General features: G+C 38.9%; 1 protein-coding gene across 6 annotated transcripts in view; it reads left to right on the top strand.

The window, feature by feature from the left end:
- Rnf13 (ring finger protein 13) overlaps nt 1–18,956 on the top strand; it is a 120,652-nt gene that overhangs the window by 62,143 nt on the left and 39,553 nt on the right. For 4 of the 6 annotated variants that reach the window (XM_087633611.1, XM_087633615.1, XM_087633603.1 and 1 more), the window contains one exon: nt 14,540–14,637. In XM_087633611.1, the coding sequence (XP_087489737.1) occupies nt 14,540–14,637 (98 nt within the window). 6 annotated transcript variants of the gene reach the window in all.

An 18,956-nucleotide genomic window follows, 5' to 3' on the forward strand; every position in this document is an offset into this window, starting at 1 on the left:
AATCTTAAATATAGGGCCTAGGGCACCGGAACAGTGAGCAGACATTAAAGAACATGTGTACTCAAGATCTATCACTGGGTGGCACTCAATCAACATTCTGATTGTAATTGTTCTATCACTGTTATTTGTCAAGGACTATGTGAATTCTTGTCATTTGAGACAGTCTTAGTGGACAGATAGCAAATACAGATTTCGTTTGTTCATGTTAATGAACGTCTTAAAAACTTGTGTTCAGTGATTATCTCATTGGAAAGACACTTCTGCTTTATTAAGTTGAGAAATATTAAGATTGGTTGAGATATGAATTCTGTCAATCAGCACATAAAAAGTAATATAAGTACAAACTTGAATAGATAGAACTTAAATTTATTAATCAGTGCTAACCTTTATTCTTAATTACTGTTTTCTGATGATAAAGGTATATTCTTCCTAGTGGGTCCTTTGAATGTTATATTCAAAGAAGGTTTTTCTTTCTGATCAGAACTTGAACTTTTCCTGACTTCCTTGAGCTCTGGAAATTGATCAATTTATACTTTTTTTTCTTGTTAGATCTGGGGATAGATTATTTATATGGGCTCATAGAGTTTTGTTTTAAGCATGCATATTTTATGTTCAGCTAAAAATCTAAGGGAATGGCATGCAAATTTCTGAAGTGGTTTCTTTGCATAGCATTCTGCTGTACAGCATTCTATATACCCTAGTTTAAAAATTCAAATTTAAGCCAACACACCCTCTACGAATTCACATATTTGTGTTCATGACTCTGGAACTACTATGCTCTATATTACTTTGCTAGACTGTGATCCAACAGAAAGGCAGGGCATATAAAAGTAATGTTGCCTTATGTTAAAATAATAGTGATCTAGACTTGAGGCTTAGATGTATGTGACCTTGGATAGGCCTTCTTTCCATTCCCTGGATATTTCCTGAGAGTTTCAAACTTTTAGCTTTGTTTACAATAAAGGCCTTCTACCTTCCTGCATTCCTGTGGTCTAAAATCGCATTTATCAATTGTATTGTTTTCAGGAACCACTGTGATCTCATTTAGAATCCTTAGCCATCTTTTGAAGATAGAGATTTCAAAGCCACTAAAATTATTATTAATAATTAATTATATTAACAACAACAAGAACAAGAACAAGAACAACAACAACAACATCCCCTAAAACCAAAAGCCACAATGTTAAAACAAACTACTAGAACTCCCAGTAGAGCTGCAGCTATTCCTGAGAGAAGGTTTTTTTTTTTTTTTTTTTTTTTTTTTTTTTTTTCCGGAGCTGGGGGCCGAACCCAGGGCCTTGTGCTTGCTAGGCAAGCGCTCTACCACTGAGCTAAATCCCCAACCCCACTGCAGCTATTCCTGAAGAGCCCCTGCAGTCCTTTTTTTGGTCCTACTCCTTTCTGATTTCTTCTCTTTTTCTTAATTCCAAATTTTCTTTATACTGGTTGGTCATATAATTTTTTTTTTTTTTTGCATGGATGCTACCAATCCTGATTTGACTTGAGTCAGAGACCCTAAGAGGAAATCCCCACACTGCTGAGGGTGACAGCGTAGGTCTTTGCTCAACCTACCTGTCCCTGCTCCTTACATTGCTAGTTGTTAAGCCCATCTGCCTGTTTGAGGTAGTCTCCTGTTTTTGCTCTTTCACCCCCCCCATCACTTGTTAATATAAGAAATTATTTTTTATGTGTCTTAGTTTGTGTTTTACTGCTATGAACAGAAACAATGACCAAGGCAATTTATAAGGATGACATTTCATTGGGGCTGGCTTACAGTTCAGAGCTTCAGTCCGTTATCATCAAGACAGAGGCATGGCAGCATCCAGGCAGATGTGGGCCTGGAGGAGCTGAGAGTTCTACATCTTGTTCCAAAGGCAGCCAGGAGAAGACTGGCTTCTGGGCAGCTAGGATGAGGGTATTAAAGCCCTCACCCACAGTGACACACCTACTCCAACAAGGCTACACCTCGTAATGGTGCCACTCCCTGGGCCAAGCCTATACAAACTATCACAGTCAGAGAACAGCTTTTAAATTTGAAGGGTTGGCTTGCATTCAGATAAAAAATTTACAAGTTTGTTTAGTTTAATACAGTAATTTTTCTTTTAAAATATTTTTCCTACCTATCATGCTTCTATGATTTTTGCAGGTAGATGTGCATATATGTTTGCTTATCTCTTGGTGGAGTAACCACAAATTATACTTGACTATTGGATAGACATTAGAGGATATTAAAAATGATAGGAAAGATAAAAAATGTGGACTATGTTTTCTTTGAAGTTTTTTTGAAAAAATATAGCCAGGTTTATTCAAAATACTGAGTTAATAAATGAATTTATTTGCTGGAAGTCTTTAAATGTTTGCCTCTAGTTGGATTGGTGTGATCTTTTTACATAGTAAATCTCCATACCTCTCAAATTTAACATATTCAAAGACAGTTGTAGTCCTCTATCAAGTCAGGCTTAGTTTATCAGTTTTGTGGCTTTTGGTCAAAGACATCTTCCAGGTATGAGGTTAAAAATAAAGTTAGTTTTGAATTATTACTACCATCCTATCTTGTTAAATCCAGCCACACCAGATTGCTCTAAAACAACATTTATACCCTGTCTATCCTTTTTCAAGTGTCAGCTTGGAATTCAGCACAAGGGGAAACTCCAAGTTGGCTGTTCTGAACTGTCTCCATAATCTGTTCCTCCTTTCCCCTTTTCTCCTTTCCCTCTGATTATCAGCAGAAATAAAAGCGAATTGCCATGCATTAATCACAATGAAAACATATTTCCTATGTGCCAGGAGCTGTCTAGGTACTGTTTTTAGAGCTTTGCATATGTTAACTTGTTAAATCTTCAGGACAACATTCTTGATGGGCATTCATTTTATGGAAGTGACTTACTAAATAGCTACATCTTGTAATAATAAGAGCAGCACGCAAGGCCAAGTTATCTGGTTATGAGATTCTGCTGCTCAAGTTTCCTTCCTTCCAGGGGTACCCTTCTCTTCAAGTCAAGTAGCTCTTCCTGTTTATAATTTAGTTTTGGTTATATCTTTTAGTATGCTGTTATAGGCTTGTTGTTGCTCTCTTTTCTGCAAGAAAAAAAAATCTCTTCTGTATCTTTCTATGATTAAACCAAACTTTCTCTACTGTAGACATTTAATTCAAGTTCCATAAAATGTGCTGCATAGGTATTTCATGCTGTGACATTTTCTTTAAGTTTCTACTTTATTGCAGTATTTTAACAGATTTCTTCTAGACACATGTTGTTTCTTTAATAAAGTTTTGTTTTTCCCTATAGGGGGCCCTAACGTACCCAGGTCAGTTTCAGTCTCCCTTTCCAGCCCTGGTAAGATGCTAAGTGCTTACCTGTAGTGATGCTGGCCTCGGCCTGATCTGTTAGCGAGGCCACTGTGCTGTTCAGCTTTTCTTTACTGTCACTGTAAGGTGCCGGTCTGAGATAAGCAGTCTGTGGAGAGAAAATGCACTTTTTAGTCATAGTCTCCAAGAATTCTATCTGTGATTCCTTGGCTCTGTTGCTTCTGGGTGGGGAGCATGTGGCAGAACAATGTGCTTACTAAACGGGATGGAAGCAAAAGGAGCCCAAGGAATAGGCTAGCATTCTACAGTCTCCCAAAGGCAAGCCCCCACTCATCTAAAACGTCCCATTAAGATCTTCCTTCTAAAGTTTCCAACACCTTCTAAGGACTAATCTAAGGACTGAGATTTTAATATGGGTCTTTGGGATATTCTAGATCCAAACCACAGCCTAAGCTTCTCTCTAATCTAATACAATGCTGTTCCATACCAGCTCTGCCTATCTTGCCTCACTTCTAAATAGTAGGGCCTTGGTGAACATAGGAGATAATAGTACAAATGTCTAGCAATGAGAGGTTCCTTTGTTCTTACCATTTTTGTTCTTGAACTTAGTTATCTATGTCAAATTAATTAATAGCTCCTCAAGTTCTAAATCTCATGAGTCCTTCATTCATGGTCATCTTTAGAACACAATTACTTCTTTCTTCTTATAAGGTATATTATATTATATTCTAGTGTTGTTATTACCAATTTATTCAAACTGAAAAAGATGAACTATTGTTTTGTTTCCAGGATTTCCTTTGCAACTTGTCTCATGGATGCCATTATCATTAGAGTGTGCTATCTTCTGACACACTGCTGATTGATAATAACAGGTCCTTCCTTATCTCCTTGAAACTCTCTGTTAGATGCCACCTGGTCTGCACAACACAATGTAAAATATTCAGTATATTCCCTGCAGCTTAAGCCAATAGTTCTGACCAGTCCTTTAAAAGGTAGAGTAGTGATGTCGTTCATTAGGTTTGCATTACTTGTGATGGCTGTTTTGGATTGAGGGTTTTATTCACTGTGATTTTATTCATGAATCTTTCATTCTTTGCTTCCATCCCACACCATGTGTTTGAGGCTGCATTTTATGAATGTAAAACCATGCACATAATTACTAAATGATTTAGGTTTTATTTCTGTTTCATGTGTTCTTAAAAATACCAGCTGCTGCTTAGTTGAAAATGTAATTTAATTTGACTGACACTTGAGATTTATAGTTTCTAAATGTGAATATATTTTCCTTGTTTGTTTTCAAAAGCATTTTGGTACATATGTTAATGTGTTGCTTGATTTCTCTTCACTTCTTCATTTTAAAAATCAATAAAAACATTTTTTGGGGGGCAAATTGTTAAACTTAAAAACATTTATCTATCTATCTCAGAGTTTACACTTAAGCACACAGAATTCTATCCCATTTTATTGGTTTTACTTTTTTTTATTTTAGAAGCTTTTATTTATTTATTTTTTTTAGCAGAAACAGCTTTTGATGGTAATATAATTTTACATTTTGTTTCTGAAAATAGTTGCATGCTAGATATGTGAAGTAAATATTTATCTTTACTTGCTTGATAAGGTCTTAAAAACTTAGTGGCTGCTTTATTTACACACATACCTGCATGCTGTTGTTAATCCAGTCATTCATGTTGATGTGTTAAAACCCAAGAGTGAGGGTTTGGAGAGATGTGCTGAAAAAATAAATTACAAGTTTTCCTTTCCAGCCCGGGCTCCCAGAATGATGACCCTGAGACAATTATTATAAATGCCTAAGCATCGTCTCATTCCCTGACTAGCTTGTAACTTATTTAACCCATTCAAACTATTCTATGTCTACCTCTAGTTACCTCTCCTCCAGTCCTGCCCACTTCTTTCTTTGCATTTCCTCAGCATCTTCCTCAGTACCTCCCTCAGCGTCTAGATCTATTCTTGCTCTAATCTCTCCCTGTGTTGCTTTGATCTGTTACTGTTTCCCAGAATCCTCTCAGTTCCTGCCAGTGTCCCACTTCTATGTCCAGCCTCAGCTCATTGGCCATTGGCTTTTTTATTGACAGATGATGCTTATAAGGTGCTCTCTCTGCAGCGATGGCTCAGCAGGTAATATTACTTGCTGTGTAAGCCTGGCAACCTGAGTTCAGTCCCTTAATCTACAGAAAGGTGGAAGAGAACGACTCCTGAAAGTTGGCCTCTGACCTTGACAAGTACAGTGTGCCACACTGCACTCTCGCTCCCATACACACCCCTATAACCACCAGGAACAAGATCAATAATTATTACAGTTCACAAATCATTTTGGAGTGAGAAAGCATCTTATAAAACAGATGATACTTTGTCTTCTCACCAGAAAACATAGGTAGAGAGCTTCTGGAGATGTAAAGAACCTTTGATAAGCTGTTTTGCAATTGGGATGGTACATGTATGCGGGAGTTTAACATGTGGCTTAGTTTTAAGTTAATAGAATATTAATACCTGGGTAAATAGAGTGATGAAAGTACTTGAAGCAGGGAATGGCTGGTGTGGGAGGGGATGATGTATAGAAAAAGGCATGAGGCAGAGTCAGTCAGTGTGGACGTTTAAGGCATTCAGAAGATAGAGCCTGATGGAGATAGTGTCGGAAGCAAGATCGCACCTAGCCTCTTTGTCTGTTTAGGAAGACTGAGGCGTCAGTAAGGACAACAGTGCTTCTGATCCATCTTTGGTCTCTATTGTTCTTTATTGTGGTTTCCATGGTGGCTTTGTCAGTCCTAACATGCTACATCTTTGCTCCCAGAGAAGTAAAGTTAGCTTTAAAAAAAATTGACTCTTAATCACCTTAAAGCTAAAATAATAAATGTATGTTCTTAATTATTGACCTTTTCTTTGCATAAGTACAGAATATGCTAGGTTTGTTAATCTATAGATTTCTTGTCATTATTCCTAATGTTAGTTAAAGTTCTTCATCTTAAGGGTCCTAGGTCAGTGAACTATTTTTTAACAAGTTCTTCAGAAAATCTTTCTTGCCCAATTTTGCCACTTATATAACCTTCTGATATAAACCAATAATCTTCAGTGACATTTGATTTGTGATGTTCTTCTCTGTGTCAGGCTGTTTTGTAGACGATGGAGGCATGGATTCGGATAAAATATTCCTGTCTTAAGACACTCATATCTCACAGACTTAATTTTTAAAAAATAAGATCATTAAAATTATTTGAATTCATTTAGCTTTTCCATTGGTGGTAGCTTTAGAGAAATCACAGGTAATGTAAAGAGAATTTGCTGTGCAAAGCTGATTTGCCATGCATACATAGCCTTTTTCTCTTTAGCTTGTTTGTCAGATTTAGAGGATGAATAGTTAGACATTGTTTTTATTCCTGAGAACTCAACCCTAGACTTGCCCTGACTCTTTGGAACTTAGTGTAGGTTTTACCTCTTACATTTCAGCAAGTTTCACTATTTGTAGTACTGCTAACTGAAATAAAACTAGTGATCAGATCTAGGAATTCTTTTTGAAGAATTAAGGGGTCTGCTTATAAAAAGCATCAATTATAAAGTGATATATTCCATGAGTTTCTTGACATTAAATATTTAATATATAACAATATTTATAGTTTTAAAATATAATTTGTTTTAAAACAATAAGAATTTTGAAAAATATGTGTAAAGATATATATTATATTTATCATGCTTTATTTACTTAGCATGGTTGGACACTTTTTTTTTCTTTTTGCATTTTTATTTTATTAACTTGAGTATTTCTTATTTACATTTCGAGTGTTATTCCCTTTCCCGGTTTACAGGCCAACATCCCCCTAACCCCTCCCCCTCCCCTTCTTTATGAGTGTTCCCCTCCCCATCCTCCCCCCATTGCCGCCCTCCCCCCAACAATCACGTTCACTGGGGGTTCAGTCTTAGCAGGACCCAGGGCTTCCCCTTACACTGGTGATCTTACTAGGATATTCATTGCTACCTATGAGGTCAGAGTCCACGGTCAGTCCATGTATAGTCTTTAGGTAGTGGCTTAGGGTTGGACACTTTTCAAATCCTTCATGTTGGAAACTTGCCACACAACTAACTACTTCCTATGTTCATCAGTTACTATTTTAGAATATTTAAAAAACAATAAAGCAACTCTCTTTATTGAGAGAGGAAATAAATTTTGCCTGCAGGTTATTTCTAATTTTTATTTTTAAATTTTATCTTTGTTGGATATTTTATGAATTTATATTTCAATTGTTATCCCCTTTTCCCCCCTCCCATACTTTCTCTCCCCTCCCCCTGATTCTGTGAGGATGCTCCCACTCCTACCCATGCACTCCCACCTCAATACCCTGGCATTACTTTACATTGGGGAAACAGGCCTTCACAGGACCAAGGACTTTGCCTCTGATTGATGTTGGACAATGCCATCCTCTGCCATATATGTGGCTGGAGTCATGGGTCCCTCCATGTGTACTCATTGGTTGGTGGTTTAGTACCTGGTACCTCTGGTGGGGTCTGGTTGGTTGATATTGTTGTTCTTCCTATAGTATTGCAACCCCCCTTCAGCTCCTTCAGTATTTTCTCTAACTCCTCCATTGGAGTCCCCTTGTTTAGTCCAATGGTTAGCTGCAAGTATTCTCATTTGTATTAGGGCTCTGGCAGAGCCTCTCAGGAGACACCCATATCTGATTCTTGTCAGCAAGTACTTCTTGTTATCAGCTGTAGTGACTGGGTTTGGTGGCTGCATATAGGACAGATCCCCAGCTGGGGCAGTCTCTGAATGACCTTTTCTTCACTCCCTGCTCTACATTTTGTCCCTGTATTTCCTCCTGTGAGTATTTTGTTCTCCTTTCTAAGAAGAAATGAAGCATCTACACTTTGGTCTTCCTTCTTCTTGAGCTTCATATTCATATGATCTGTGACTTTTTTCTTAGGTATTCAAAGCTTTTGCGTTAATACCCACTTATCAGTGAGTTCATACCATGTGTGTTCTTTTGTAACTGGGTTACCTCATTCAGGATGAATGACATCTGAGTTCTTTCCAGCTTCTGGCTATTATAAATAAGGCTGCTATGAACATAGTAGAGCACATGTCCTTGTTATATGTTGGAGCATCTTTTGTGTGTATTCCCAGGAGTGGGATAGCTGGGTCCGCAGGTAGAACTATGTTCAGTTTTCTGAGGAACTGCCAGACTGATTTCTAGAGTGGTTGTACCAGCTTGCAATCCCACCAACAATGGAAGAGGGTTCCTCTTTCTCCACATCCTTGCCAGCATCTACTGTCACCTGAGTTTTTGATCTGAGCCATTCTGACTGGTGTGAGGTGGAATCTCTGGGTTGTTTTGATTTGCATTTCCTTGATGACTAAGGATGTTGAACATTTCTTTAGGTGCTTCTCAGCCATTTGGCATTCCTCAGTTGAGAATTCTTTGTTTAGCTCTGCACCTCATTTTTAATAGGGTTATTTGATTCTCTGAAGTCTAACTTCTTGAGTTCTTTGTATATATTTGATATTAGCCCTCTATCTGATGTATGCTTGGTAAAGACCTTTTCCCAATCTGTTGGTTGCCATTTTGTCCTACTGAGAGTGTCCTTTGCCTTACAGAAGCTTTGCAATTTTATGAGGTCTCATTTGTTGATTCTTGATCTTAGAGCAGAAGCCATTGGTGTTCTGTTCGGAAAAATTTCCCCAGTGCCCATGTATTCAAGGCTCTTGCTTACTTTCTCTTCTATTAGTTTTAGTGTATCTGGATTTTTTTGTGGAGGTCTTTGATCCGATCCTCTTCAACTTGAGCTTTGTATAAGGACATAAGAGTGTATCGATTTGCATTCTTCTGCATGCTGGCCACCAGTTGAACCAGCACCATTTGTTGAAAATGCTGTCTTTTTTTCCATTCGATGGTTTTGGCTCCTTTGTCAAAGATCAAGTGGCCATAGTGTAGGTTCATTTCTGGGTCTTCAATTCTATTCCATTCATCTACCTGCCTGTCCCTGTACCAATACCATACAGTTTTTATCATGATTGCTCTGTAATATAGCCTTAGGTCAAGGATGGTGATTCCCTAAGAAGTTATTTTATTGTTGAAACTAATTTTTTTTTTTTTTTGCTATCCTAGGTTTTTTGCTTTTCCAAATGAATTTCCAAATTGCTCTTTCTAATTCTATGAAGAATTGAGTTGGAATTTTGATGGGGATTGCATTGAATCTGGAGATTTCTTTTGCCAAATGACCATTTTTTTTACTGTATTAATCCTGCCAATCCATGAGCATGGGATATATTTCCATCTTCTGAGATCTTCTTTGATTTTTCTCTTCAGAGACTTGAAGTTCTTGTCATACAGATCTTTTACTTGCTTTGTTAGAGTCACCCCAAGGTATTTTATATTATTTGTGGCTATTGTGAAGGGTGTCATTTCCTTAATATTTCTAATTTTTATAAAAGGAATTTTATGTAACATTGTTGAGCCAGTTGATCTGTTTGATACACATATAAATAAATACATATATACATATATTATTATTATTATTACTATTATTACTATTATTATTATTACATCTGACCTCTCCCTTCACTCCTCATGTGGGTTATTTCTTTGTTTCTTTATATAGTGTATTACATTGACTGATTTTTATATGTTGTTCTATTCCTGCATCTCTGAGATAAAGCCTATTTGTTCATGATGGGTGATCTTTTCGATGTGTACTTAGATTTGATTTGAAAGGTATTTTGTTGAGTAATTTTGCATCAGTGTTCATAAGGGAAATTAGTCTGTAATCTCTTGTCGATTTTTTGTATAGTTTAGGTATCAGGGTGACTGTGGCCACGTAAAATTAATTTGGCAGTGTCCTTGTGTTTCTATTTGTGGAATAATTTCAGGAGTATGGGCATTAGCTTTTCTTTAAGTCTGGTAGAATTCTGAGCTAAACGTGCCTGGTGCTTGGCTTCCTGTTGTTCTTAGGAGAACTTTAACCAGTGGTTCTATTTTCTTAGGGGTTATAGATCTATTTAAATTGTTTATCTCACCTTGGTTTAACTTGGTATATGGTATTTATCGAGAAAATGATCGTTTTTTTTTTTTTTTTTTGTTTTGTTTTTTTTTTTTTGGTTCTTTTTTTTCGGAGCTGGGGATCGAACCCAGGGCCTTGCGCTTCCTAGGCAAGCGCTCTACCACTGAGCTAAATCCCCAACCCCCAAAAATGATCGTTTTTATTTTTCCAATTTTGTGGAGTAGAACTTTTTTAAATATGACTTGATGGCTCTTTGGATTTCCTTGGCATCTGTTGTCATGTTCCCCTTTCACTTCTGATTCCCTTAATTTTTGATATTCTTTCTTTGTATTTTAGTTGGTTTAGAAAAGGGTTTGTCTGTTTTGTTAATTTTCTCTAATAACCAACTCTTTGTTTCATTGATTTTTTTTTATTCTCTTTGTTTTTATTTTACTAATTTCATCCCTCTTTCCCTTTTTTTCCTGCATCGATCCCTCTTGTGTATGCTTGCTTCATTTTCTAGAGCTTTCAGGATTGCTGATAAGTTGCTAGTATGAGATCCCTCTGGTTTCCTTATGTAGGCACTTAGTGCTATGAGCTTTCCTCTTAGCAATCCTTTCATTGTGCCATAAGTTTGGGCATGTTGTGCATTCATTTTCTTTGAATTCTAGCAAGTCGTTAACTTTTTTCTTTATTTCTACCTTGACTCAGTGGTCATTCAGTAGATAGTTGTTCAGTTTCAATGAGTTTGTAAACTTTCTGTTGTTTCTCTTTTTGTTGAACTCCAGTTTTGATCCATGGTGGTCTGATAGGATAAGGGTGGTATTTCAGTTTCCTTGTATCTGTTGAGACTTGCTTTGTGACCAAGTATGTAGTAAATTTGGAGAATGTTCTATGAAGTACTGAGAAGAAAGTATATTTGTTTGTGTTTCAGTGTGGGTATCTGTTAGGTCCATTTGGCTCAATGTCTAATAGCTCTGGTATTTCTCTGTTTAGTGTTTGTCTGGATGACCTGTCCATTGGCTAGAGTGGGCTATTATCAGTGAAGTTGTCCACTATCAATGTGTGAAGGTCAGCGCATGCCTTAAACTTTAGTAGTGTTTTCTTTATAAATATGGGTGTTCTTGCAAAGCATAGATGTTAAGAACTTAAAGATCATTTTGGTGGACTTTTCCTTTGAGTATGAAATGTCCTCTTTTCCTTGATTAACTTCGTTTGAAGTCTATTTTGTTAGATATTAGAATGAGTGCCCCAGCTTGCTTCTTCATTTGCTTTGCTTGGAAAATCTTTTTCCAACTCTTTGCTCTGAGGTAAAGTTTATCTTTGAAGCTGAGATGAGTTTTTGTATGCCGCAGAAGGATGGTTTCTGTTTTGTGTCCATTTTGTTAGCCTGGGTCTTTTCGTTGAAGAATTGAGTCCGTTGATATTGAGAGACATCAAGATCAATGTCTGTTAATTCCTGTTATTTGCTTGTTGTTGTTGTTGGTTGTGTGTGTGTGTGTGTGTGTGTGTGTGTGTGTGTGTGTCTGTGTCTGTGTCTGTGTCTGTCTGTCTGTCTGTCTGTCTGTCTGTCTATATGCTTTTCTTCTTTTGGTTTTGCTGGTGTTAGATTATTTATTTCCTGTGTTTTTTTGTTTGTAGTTAAACTCCTTAGGATAGAGTTCTCCTTAGCACTTTCTGTGGATTTGTAGATAGATATTGTTTAAATTTGGCTTTATCATAGGATATCTTGTTTTCTCCATTTACGGTGTTGTAAGTTTTTCTGGGCATAGTAGTCGGGGCTGGCATCTGTGGTCTCTTAGAGTCTGCAAGACATTTTTCCAGGCCCTTCCTGCTTTTAGACTGTGCATTGGGAAGTCAGGTGTAATTCTAATCGGTCTGTATCTGTTACTTGCCCCCCCCCCCTTGCATCTTTTGACATTCTTTCTCTCTTCTATATGTTTACAGTTTAGATTCTTATGTGGCGAGGAGTCTTTCTTTCTTTCTTTCTTCTTTCTTTCTTTCTTTCTTTCTTTCTTTCTTTCTTTCTTCCTCTCTTTCTTTCTCTCTCTCTTTCTTTCTTCTGTATGTTTACAGTTTAGATTCTTATGTGGCGAGGGCTCTTTCTTTTTTGGTCTTATCTATTTGGTGTTCTGTAAGCCTTTTGTATCGTTATGGATTCTCCTTCTTTAGGTTAGGAATAATTTTAGTGATTTAGTTGAAAATATTTTCTGGGCCTTTGGGCTAAGATTCTTTTCCTCCTTGATTCCTATTATTCTTAGGTTTGATCTTTTCATAGTGTTTCAGATTTCTTGGATGTTTTGTGTCAGGAATTTAATATTTTCTTTGATTGATGTCTCTTTTTTCTATCATATCCTCAGTGCCTGAGAGTCTCTCATTTATCTCCTACATTCTGTCGGCTATGCTTTGCACCTGAGGCTCCTGTTTGCTTACATAGATTTTCCATTTCCAGACTTTCCTCAGCTTGTGTTTGCCTTATTCTATTTCCATATTCATGTTTTGAACAGTTTTATTTATTCCTTTCAACTTCTTTGTGTTTTGGGGGTGGGGATTTAAGGGATTTATTAATTTCCCCCAATTTTTATCTTTAACTAATTTCTTTAAGGGGTTTATGAATTTCCTCTTTCCAGACCCCTGTGATCTTCATAGAGTTGGTTTCAAAGTCTTTTTGTTTCCCCTGTGTTTCGTATTTCCCGGGCTGTTGTGGATCACGTTCTCATGCTGGTGCTAGACATCTGGGTTTGGGGCAATTGCAGGTCTAGGTGCTAGGTGCTGATTGCTTGTTTGTGACTTTGCTGGATGGCTGATTTGTTTGTTTTGTTTTTTTCCCCCACCTTGGTTTTGGTTTCCTCTCGCTCTGACTGGAATGGCCTGTGCTTTAGTAGAGGGTCTCCACCCACGTGGCCTCTGGTTGAACAGGGCATTGCATCCTGAGCTGGGGACTGGAGTCCTGGTGTTCACCAGCTGGGGTCACCCCCAGGAGTTGTGAGACAGGATAAGTAGTGGAGGAGCAGAATGCTGGGCAGGCACTGAGAATGTGGGGGCTGTCTGTGAGTAAGCAGCCTGCCTGGGGTTCAGTATAGAGTGGAGGGGTAGGGACTTCTGCTGGAATTGTTGGCCTGGATTCTGGTAGCTGGCTTGGCCTCTGCTAGAGCAGCAGATGTCATCTGGAATTGTGGACCTCGGGAGGTGATGAGGAGAAGGAGGCAGCATTTGGGGTGCGCTGGGTGAAGGAATGTTGGCTGTCTGTGGATAGGGCTCTTTGGAGTTCTAGCTATGGCTCTGCTGGAGCAGGGGCTTCCACTAGAGCTGTAGGCTGCAATCCTAAATTGCTTTTATATGCCACATTTCTATGTGTGAACTACGGTTTTAAGCATTTAAAATTATTATTGTTATTATTAAAATTAGATGAGAACATGTAGGAAACTGAGGATTGAAAAAGAAAGTAGAGCTGCATAGAATAGATGGCTAAGAGCATTAGACCCCGACTTCCAACTGCGAAGGCTGAGCTCAAGCACCCATGCAAATTAAGTCTTGGGTAGTGTAGCTGCCTTCCTGTAATCCCTTCACTGGGGGTTGGGGAGAGGCAGAAAATCCCCAGGGCAAAGTGGTTCTGTGAGCTCTGGATTTAAATAGAGACCTTGCTTCAATGATCAAGGAAGACAACATCAACCTTTGCTCTCCAGATGTACTTACACAGATACAGACACACTCCTCTCTCTCTCTCTCCTTCCCTTCCCGCTTCCTCCATCCCTTCATCTCTCCCTCCCTTCCCCCATTCTCTCTCTCTTTCTCTCTCTCTCTCTGTGTGTGTGTGTGTGTGTGTGTGTGCGTGCGTGCATGTGCGTGCGTGCGAGTGTGTAAGTGAAACATGTTCACAGAGAAAGTAATTCACCTGAGTTTACACCACTCACTAGTAAGTATTTTGAAGAATTTGAAAGCCTGGGCCTAGTGATTACTCAGCCTGATCACAGCCAGGGTCTGTTTTGGAAACAGATTCCTTATTTCTTAGAGTCCTCTTAATACTTGCGCCACATCCATGGCCTTTATTTGCTTTGAAATCTCTAAAGCCCTGAATGAAATGAGAACAGATCTAGAGAACTCCTCAGTGTCTCCTATAGGCATCGTGTCTTTCAAGAATATTTGTGCTTAATTCCTATAGATGTGCATGATAAGCTTCTAGGCAAACAGTGCAGGCTTGCTGTGACCATCTTCCTCACAGTATGACTGTTTTCTCATCTGCAGGTTTTAAATGCACAGAGAGCAGGATACAAAGCAGCCATAGTTCACAATGTAGACTCTGATGACCTGATTAGCATGGGATCCAACGACAGTAAGTACAGGTATCACTTCTCTTGTCTCCTGATTGACAGATCATCCAGATGAAAGCCAACAGAATTTCTTCATTCACTTTCTGCTTTATAGTGACGTTCGTTAGCCTTCTTGTGGTAATTTTCATTCCCAACCAAGGTAGAATTGATGTGTCTTTTTTCTGAACAGTTAAATATTTATTTGTAGATACCTTCTTTAAAAAAGAAGGCAAAGGGGCTGGGGATTTAGCTCAGTGGTAGAGCGCTTACCTAGGAAGCGCAAGGCCCTGGGTTCAGTCCCCAGCTCCGAAAAAAAGAACCAAAAAAAAAAAAAAAAAAAAAAAAGAAGGCAAAAGCTATAAATAGTGATGTAGTTACTTGTTAAGAATGCCATGAAATGACTTTAAGATGATTTAGTGAGCAAAACATTACTGTCAGAAATAATGACCTAAGTTTAACCACACTGTAGAAGAGTCCATTCCTGAAAGTTGTTCTCTGTCTATCACATGCATGCAGAGGACAGCCAGCCAGCCAAACAGAGACACACATACACATAAAATAAATAAAAATGTAGTAAAAGGAATGCTATAAATAATAATAAATTCATTTTTGTAATTTATTTAGATCTATACATTAGAGTTTAAGATGTATAAGAGCTCTTGACTGCAGAGTCATCTCTTCAGCTCCTTTACCTTTTTTGGAGGTTGCGGTTCCACTGAACATGGGATGTACTGATTAGGGCTGCTGAGTATGCCCTAGGGACCCTCCTGTCTATCTCCCACTGCAGGATTACAGGGCTTTTTTTTTTTTTTTTTTTAATTAACTTGAGTATTTCTTATTTACATTTCGAGTGTTAATCCCTTTCCCCTTTTCCAGGCAAACATCCCCCTAATCCCTCCCCCTCCCCTTTTTTGGGTGTTCCCCTCCCCATCCTCCCCCCATTGCTGCCCTCCCCCCAACAATCTAGTTCACTGGGGGTTCAGTCTTAGCAGGACCCAGGGCTTCCCTTCCACTGGTGCTCTTACTAGGATATTCATTGCTTCCTATGAGGTCAGAGTCCAGGGACAGTCCATGTATAGTCTTTAGGTAGTGGCTTAGTCCCTGGAAGCTCTGGTTGCTTGGCATTGTTGTTCATAAGGGGTCTCGAGCCCCTTCGAGCTCTTCCAGTTCTTTCTCTGATTCCTTCAACGGGGGTCCTATTCTCAGTTCAGTGGTTTGCTGCTGGCATTCGCCTCTGTATTTGCTGTATTCTGTCTGTGTCTCTCAGGAGAGCTCTACATCTGGTTCCTGTCAGCCTGCCCTTCTTTGCTTCATCCATCTTGTCTAATTGGATGGCTGTACATGTATGGGCCACATGTGGGGCAGGCTCTGAATGGGTGTTCCTTCTGTGTCTGTTTTAATCTTTCCCTCTCTATTCCCTGCCAAGGGTATTCTTGTTCCCCTTTTAAAGAAGGAGTGAAGCATTCACATTTTGATCATCTGTCTTGAGTTTCATTTGTTCTAGGTATCTAGGGTAATTCAAGCATTTGGGCTAATAGCCACTTATCAATGAGTGCATACCATGTGTGTTTTTCTGTGATTGGGTTACCTCACTCAGGATGATATTTTCCATTTCCAACCATTTGTCTATGAATTTCATAAAGTCATTGTTTTTGATAGCTGAGTAATATTCCATTGTGTAGATGTACCACATTTTCTCTATCCATTCCTCTGTTGAAGGGCATCTGGGTTCTTTCCAGCTTCTGGCTATTATAAATAAGGCTGCGATGAACATAGTGGAGCACGTGTCTTTTTTATATGTTGGGGCATCTTGTGGGTATATGCCCAAGAGAGGTATAGCTGGATCCTCAGGCAGTTCAATGTCCAATTTTCTGAGGAACCTCCAGACTGATTTCCAGAATGGTTGTACAGTCTGCAATCCCACCAACAATGGAGGAGTGTTCCTCTTTCTCCACATCCTCGCCAACATTTGCTGTTACCTGAGTTTTTGATCTTAGCCATTCTCACTGGTATGAGGTGAAATCTCAGGGTTGTTTTGATTTGCATTTCCCTTATGACTAAAGATGTTGAACATTTCTTTAGGTGTTTCTCTGCCATTCGGCATTCCTCAGCTGTGAATTCTTTGTTTAGCTCTGAACCCCATTTTTTAATAGGGTTATTTGTCTCCCTGCGGTCTAACTTCTTGAGTTCTTTGTATATTTTGGATATAAGGCCTCTATCTGTTGTAGGATTGGTAAAGATCTTTTCCCAATCAATTACAGGGCTTTTTATAAAAGCTTTGGACACCCAAACTCAGATCCATAAAAATAGAGCAAACACTTTATCCATTGAACCATGTCTCTGGTCCCTGGGTAGGTGGATGGATGAATGAATAGATGTTCTTGTGCTTGTTCCTTCCTTCCTTCCTCCCTTCCTTCCTTATCTCTATCCCTCCCTTTTTTCTCTCCTCAGCCTTCTTTTCCTTCTTCTCCCCCCCCCCCCTTTAAAAATTTTTTTGTGTTTGAGACCTCTCTATGTGTTCCTTGCTATCCTGGAACTCACTGTGTAGACCAGGTTGGCCTAGAACTCACAGAAATCTGCCTGCCTCTGTCCTCCCCCACCCCCCAATATTGCAATTAAAAGGATATGCCACTATGCCCCGCCCGACATATGCTTTCTTATCATCAGTTTGCCTCCCCCCCCCCCCCCCCCCCCGAGCTGGGGACTGAACCCAGGGCCTTGTGCTTGCGAGGCAAGCACTCTACCACTGAGCTAAATCCCCAACCCGTCAGTTGGCTTTTTATATCATATAGATACACTCATGATTTTTATTTGAAATGAGAATATTTTTCTTTTTTTTTTTTTTTTTTTTTTTTTTTTTTCAGAGCTGGGGACCGAACCCAGGGCCTTGCGCTTGCTAGGCAAGCGCTCTACCACTGAGCTAAATCCCCAACCCCGAGAATATTTTTCTTATTCCAAATATTAACTTCAAATGGGGAAAAATGAGCCAACTTTAATGAGATGACCAGCATTTTTCACTCGTTTTGTTTGTTCTTGTTTTGAGATACGGTACTATGTAGCATAGTGAACTCTCGGAGATCTGCACTGGCCTGTCCTGGCCTTCAGTGCCATGATTCGGTGGTTTTTTTATTTTTATTTTTTAAAGCTGTATCCTTCACTCAGTTTAGTTTCTACAATTCAAGGTTACAATGAATTTTTTTAATTAAATTTTCCTGTATTTACATCATTTCTGTCCCTCTCTCTCTTGTCTCTCTAACATCTTTTATGTTACTCTCTCTCAGATTCATGATTTTTTTCTCCTTTAATTGCTACTGTTTTACACATGGCTGAGATTGTTTAGTGCTGTTTGTATGTACACGTGGTTAGGGCTGACCACTTGGGATTGGATAACCTATCACCAGGGGCTTATCTTGGAGAAAATGTTTGGGCAACCATATTGTTGAGATTTCATGGGTACAGTTTTCCTGTCTTGTATGGAAGGTACTATCTTGGGCAGGCATCCTGGTCGTGTCTTTTAGAATCTTTCTCTTCCTCCTTACTTGATTTCCTTGAACCTTAAGTAAAGAGGTTGTGTTGTAGATGTATCAGTTGAGGTTGGGCACTCAATTGATACTTATGCTCTGTATTTTGGTCAAGTATGGATGTCTACAGTAGCTTCTGTCTACTGCAAAAGAAGCTTCTTTGATGAGGGGTGAAAGCTACACTCACCTATGGTTTAAGGATAAGTCTTTAGAATCCATTAGAAGTTGTGGTGTATTATGAAAGTCACAGTTATAGGTTCTCTACTCAAGTTCTTGACTTCACCAGCCATGGGTTGTTGGCTAGGTTTGCAGCGCCATCCACGAATTCCACGCTATTAAGCAGCTTTGCAGTCCAATTAGACAGCTGTTTCTTATCCCCTGGTTAGTCATTGTCATTGTTGTGCCAGTGATGATGCCTTCCTGGACAGTAGCTGTTGTGGCTCCTAGACTTTATAGCTGAAGAGGATCGTTGATTGCTTTTTCCCTCCCTCTTGGCACCTTGCATAGTATCTTCTGATACTATATTTAAGCTCAGGGAGGCAACTGAGGGCAATGAAAATTGCCTGTATTGTTTGGGGAGTGTCTCTTAGACCACCCTGAACAACACCTTGAGGTGGGGTTTGACATCTGGCACTGGGGTTTTTGTTAGATAGGCTACAGCTTGGGGAGAGCATTGTCACTCTGTGTGATATAACTGCATTTAAAATTACATGGGTGCGTATTTCTATGTGGATGTGTGTGTGTACACATATACTGTGTATATATCTTTGAATAAGCATGTGTTCCATTATGGCATTTTGAAGCCTCCATAGTGTTATTTGACTCTCCTTA

The sequence above is a fragment of the Rattus norvegicus genome, chromosome 2 (assembly GCF_021556685.1).
Source record: "Rattus norvegicus strain SHRSP/BbbUtx chromosome 2, alternate assembly SHRSP_T2T, whole genome shotgun sequence".
NCBI classification, from domain to species: Eukaryota; Metazoa; Chordata; class Mammalia; order Rodentia; family Muridae; genus Rattus; species Rattus norvegicus.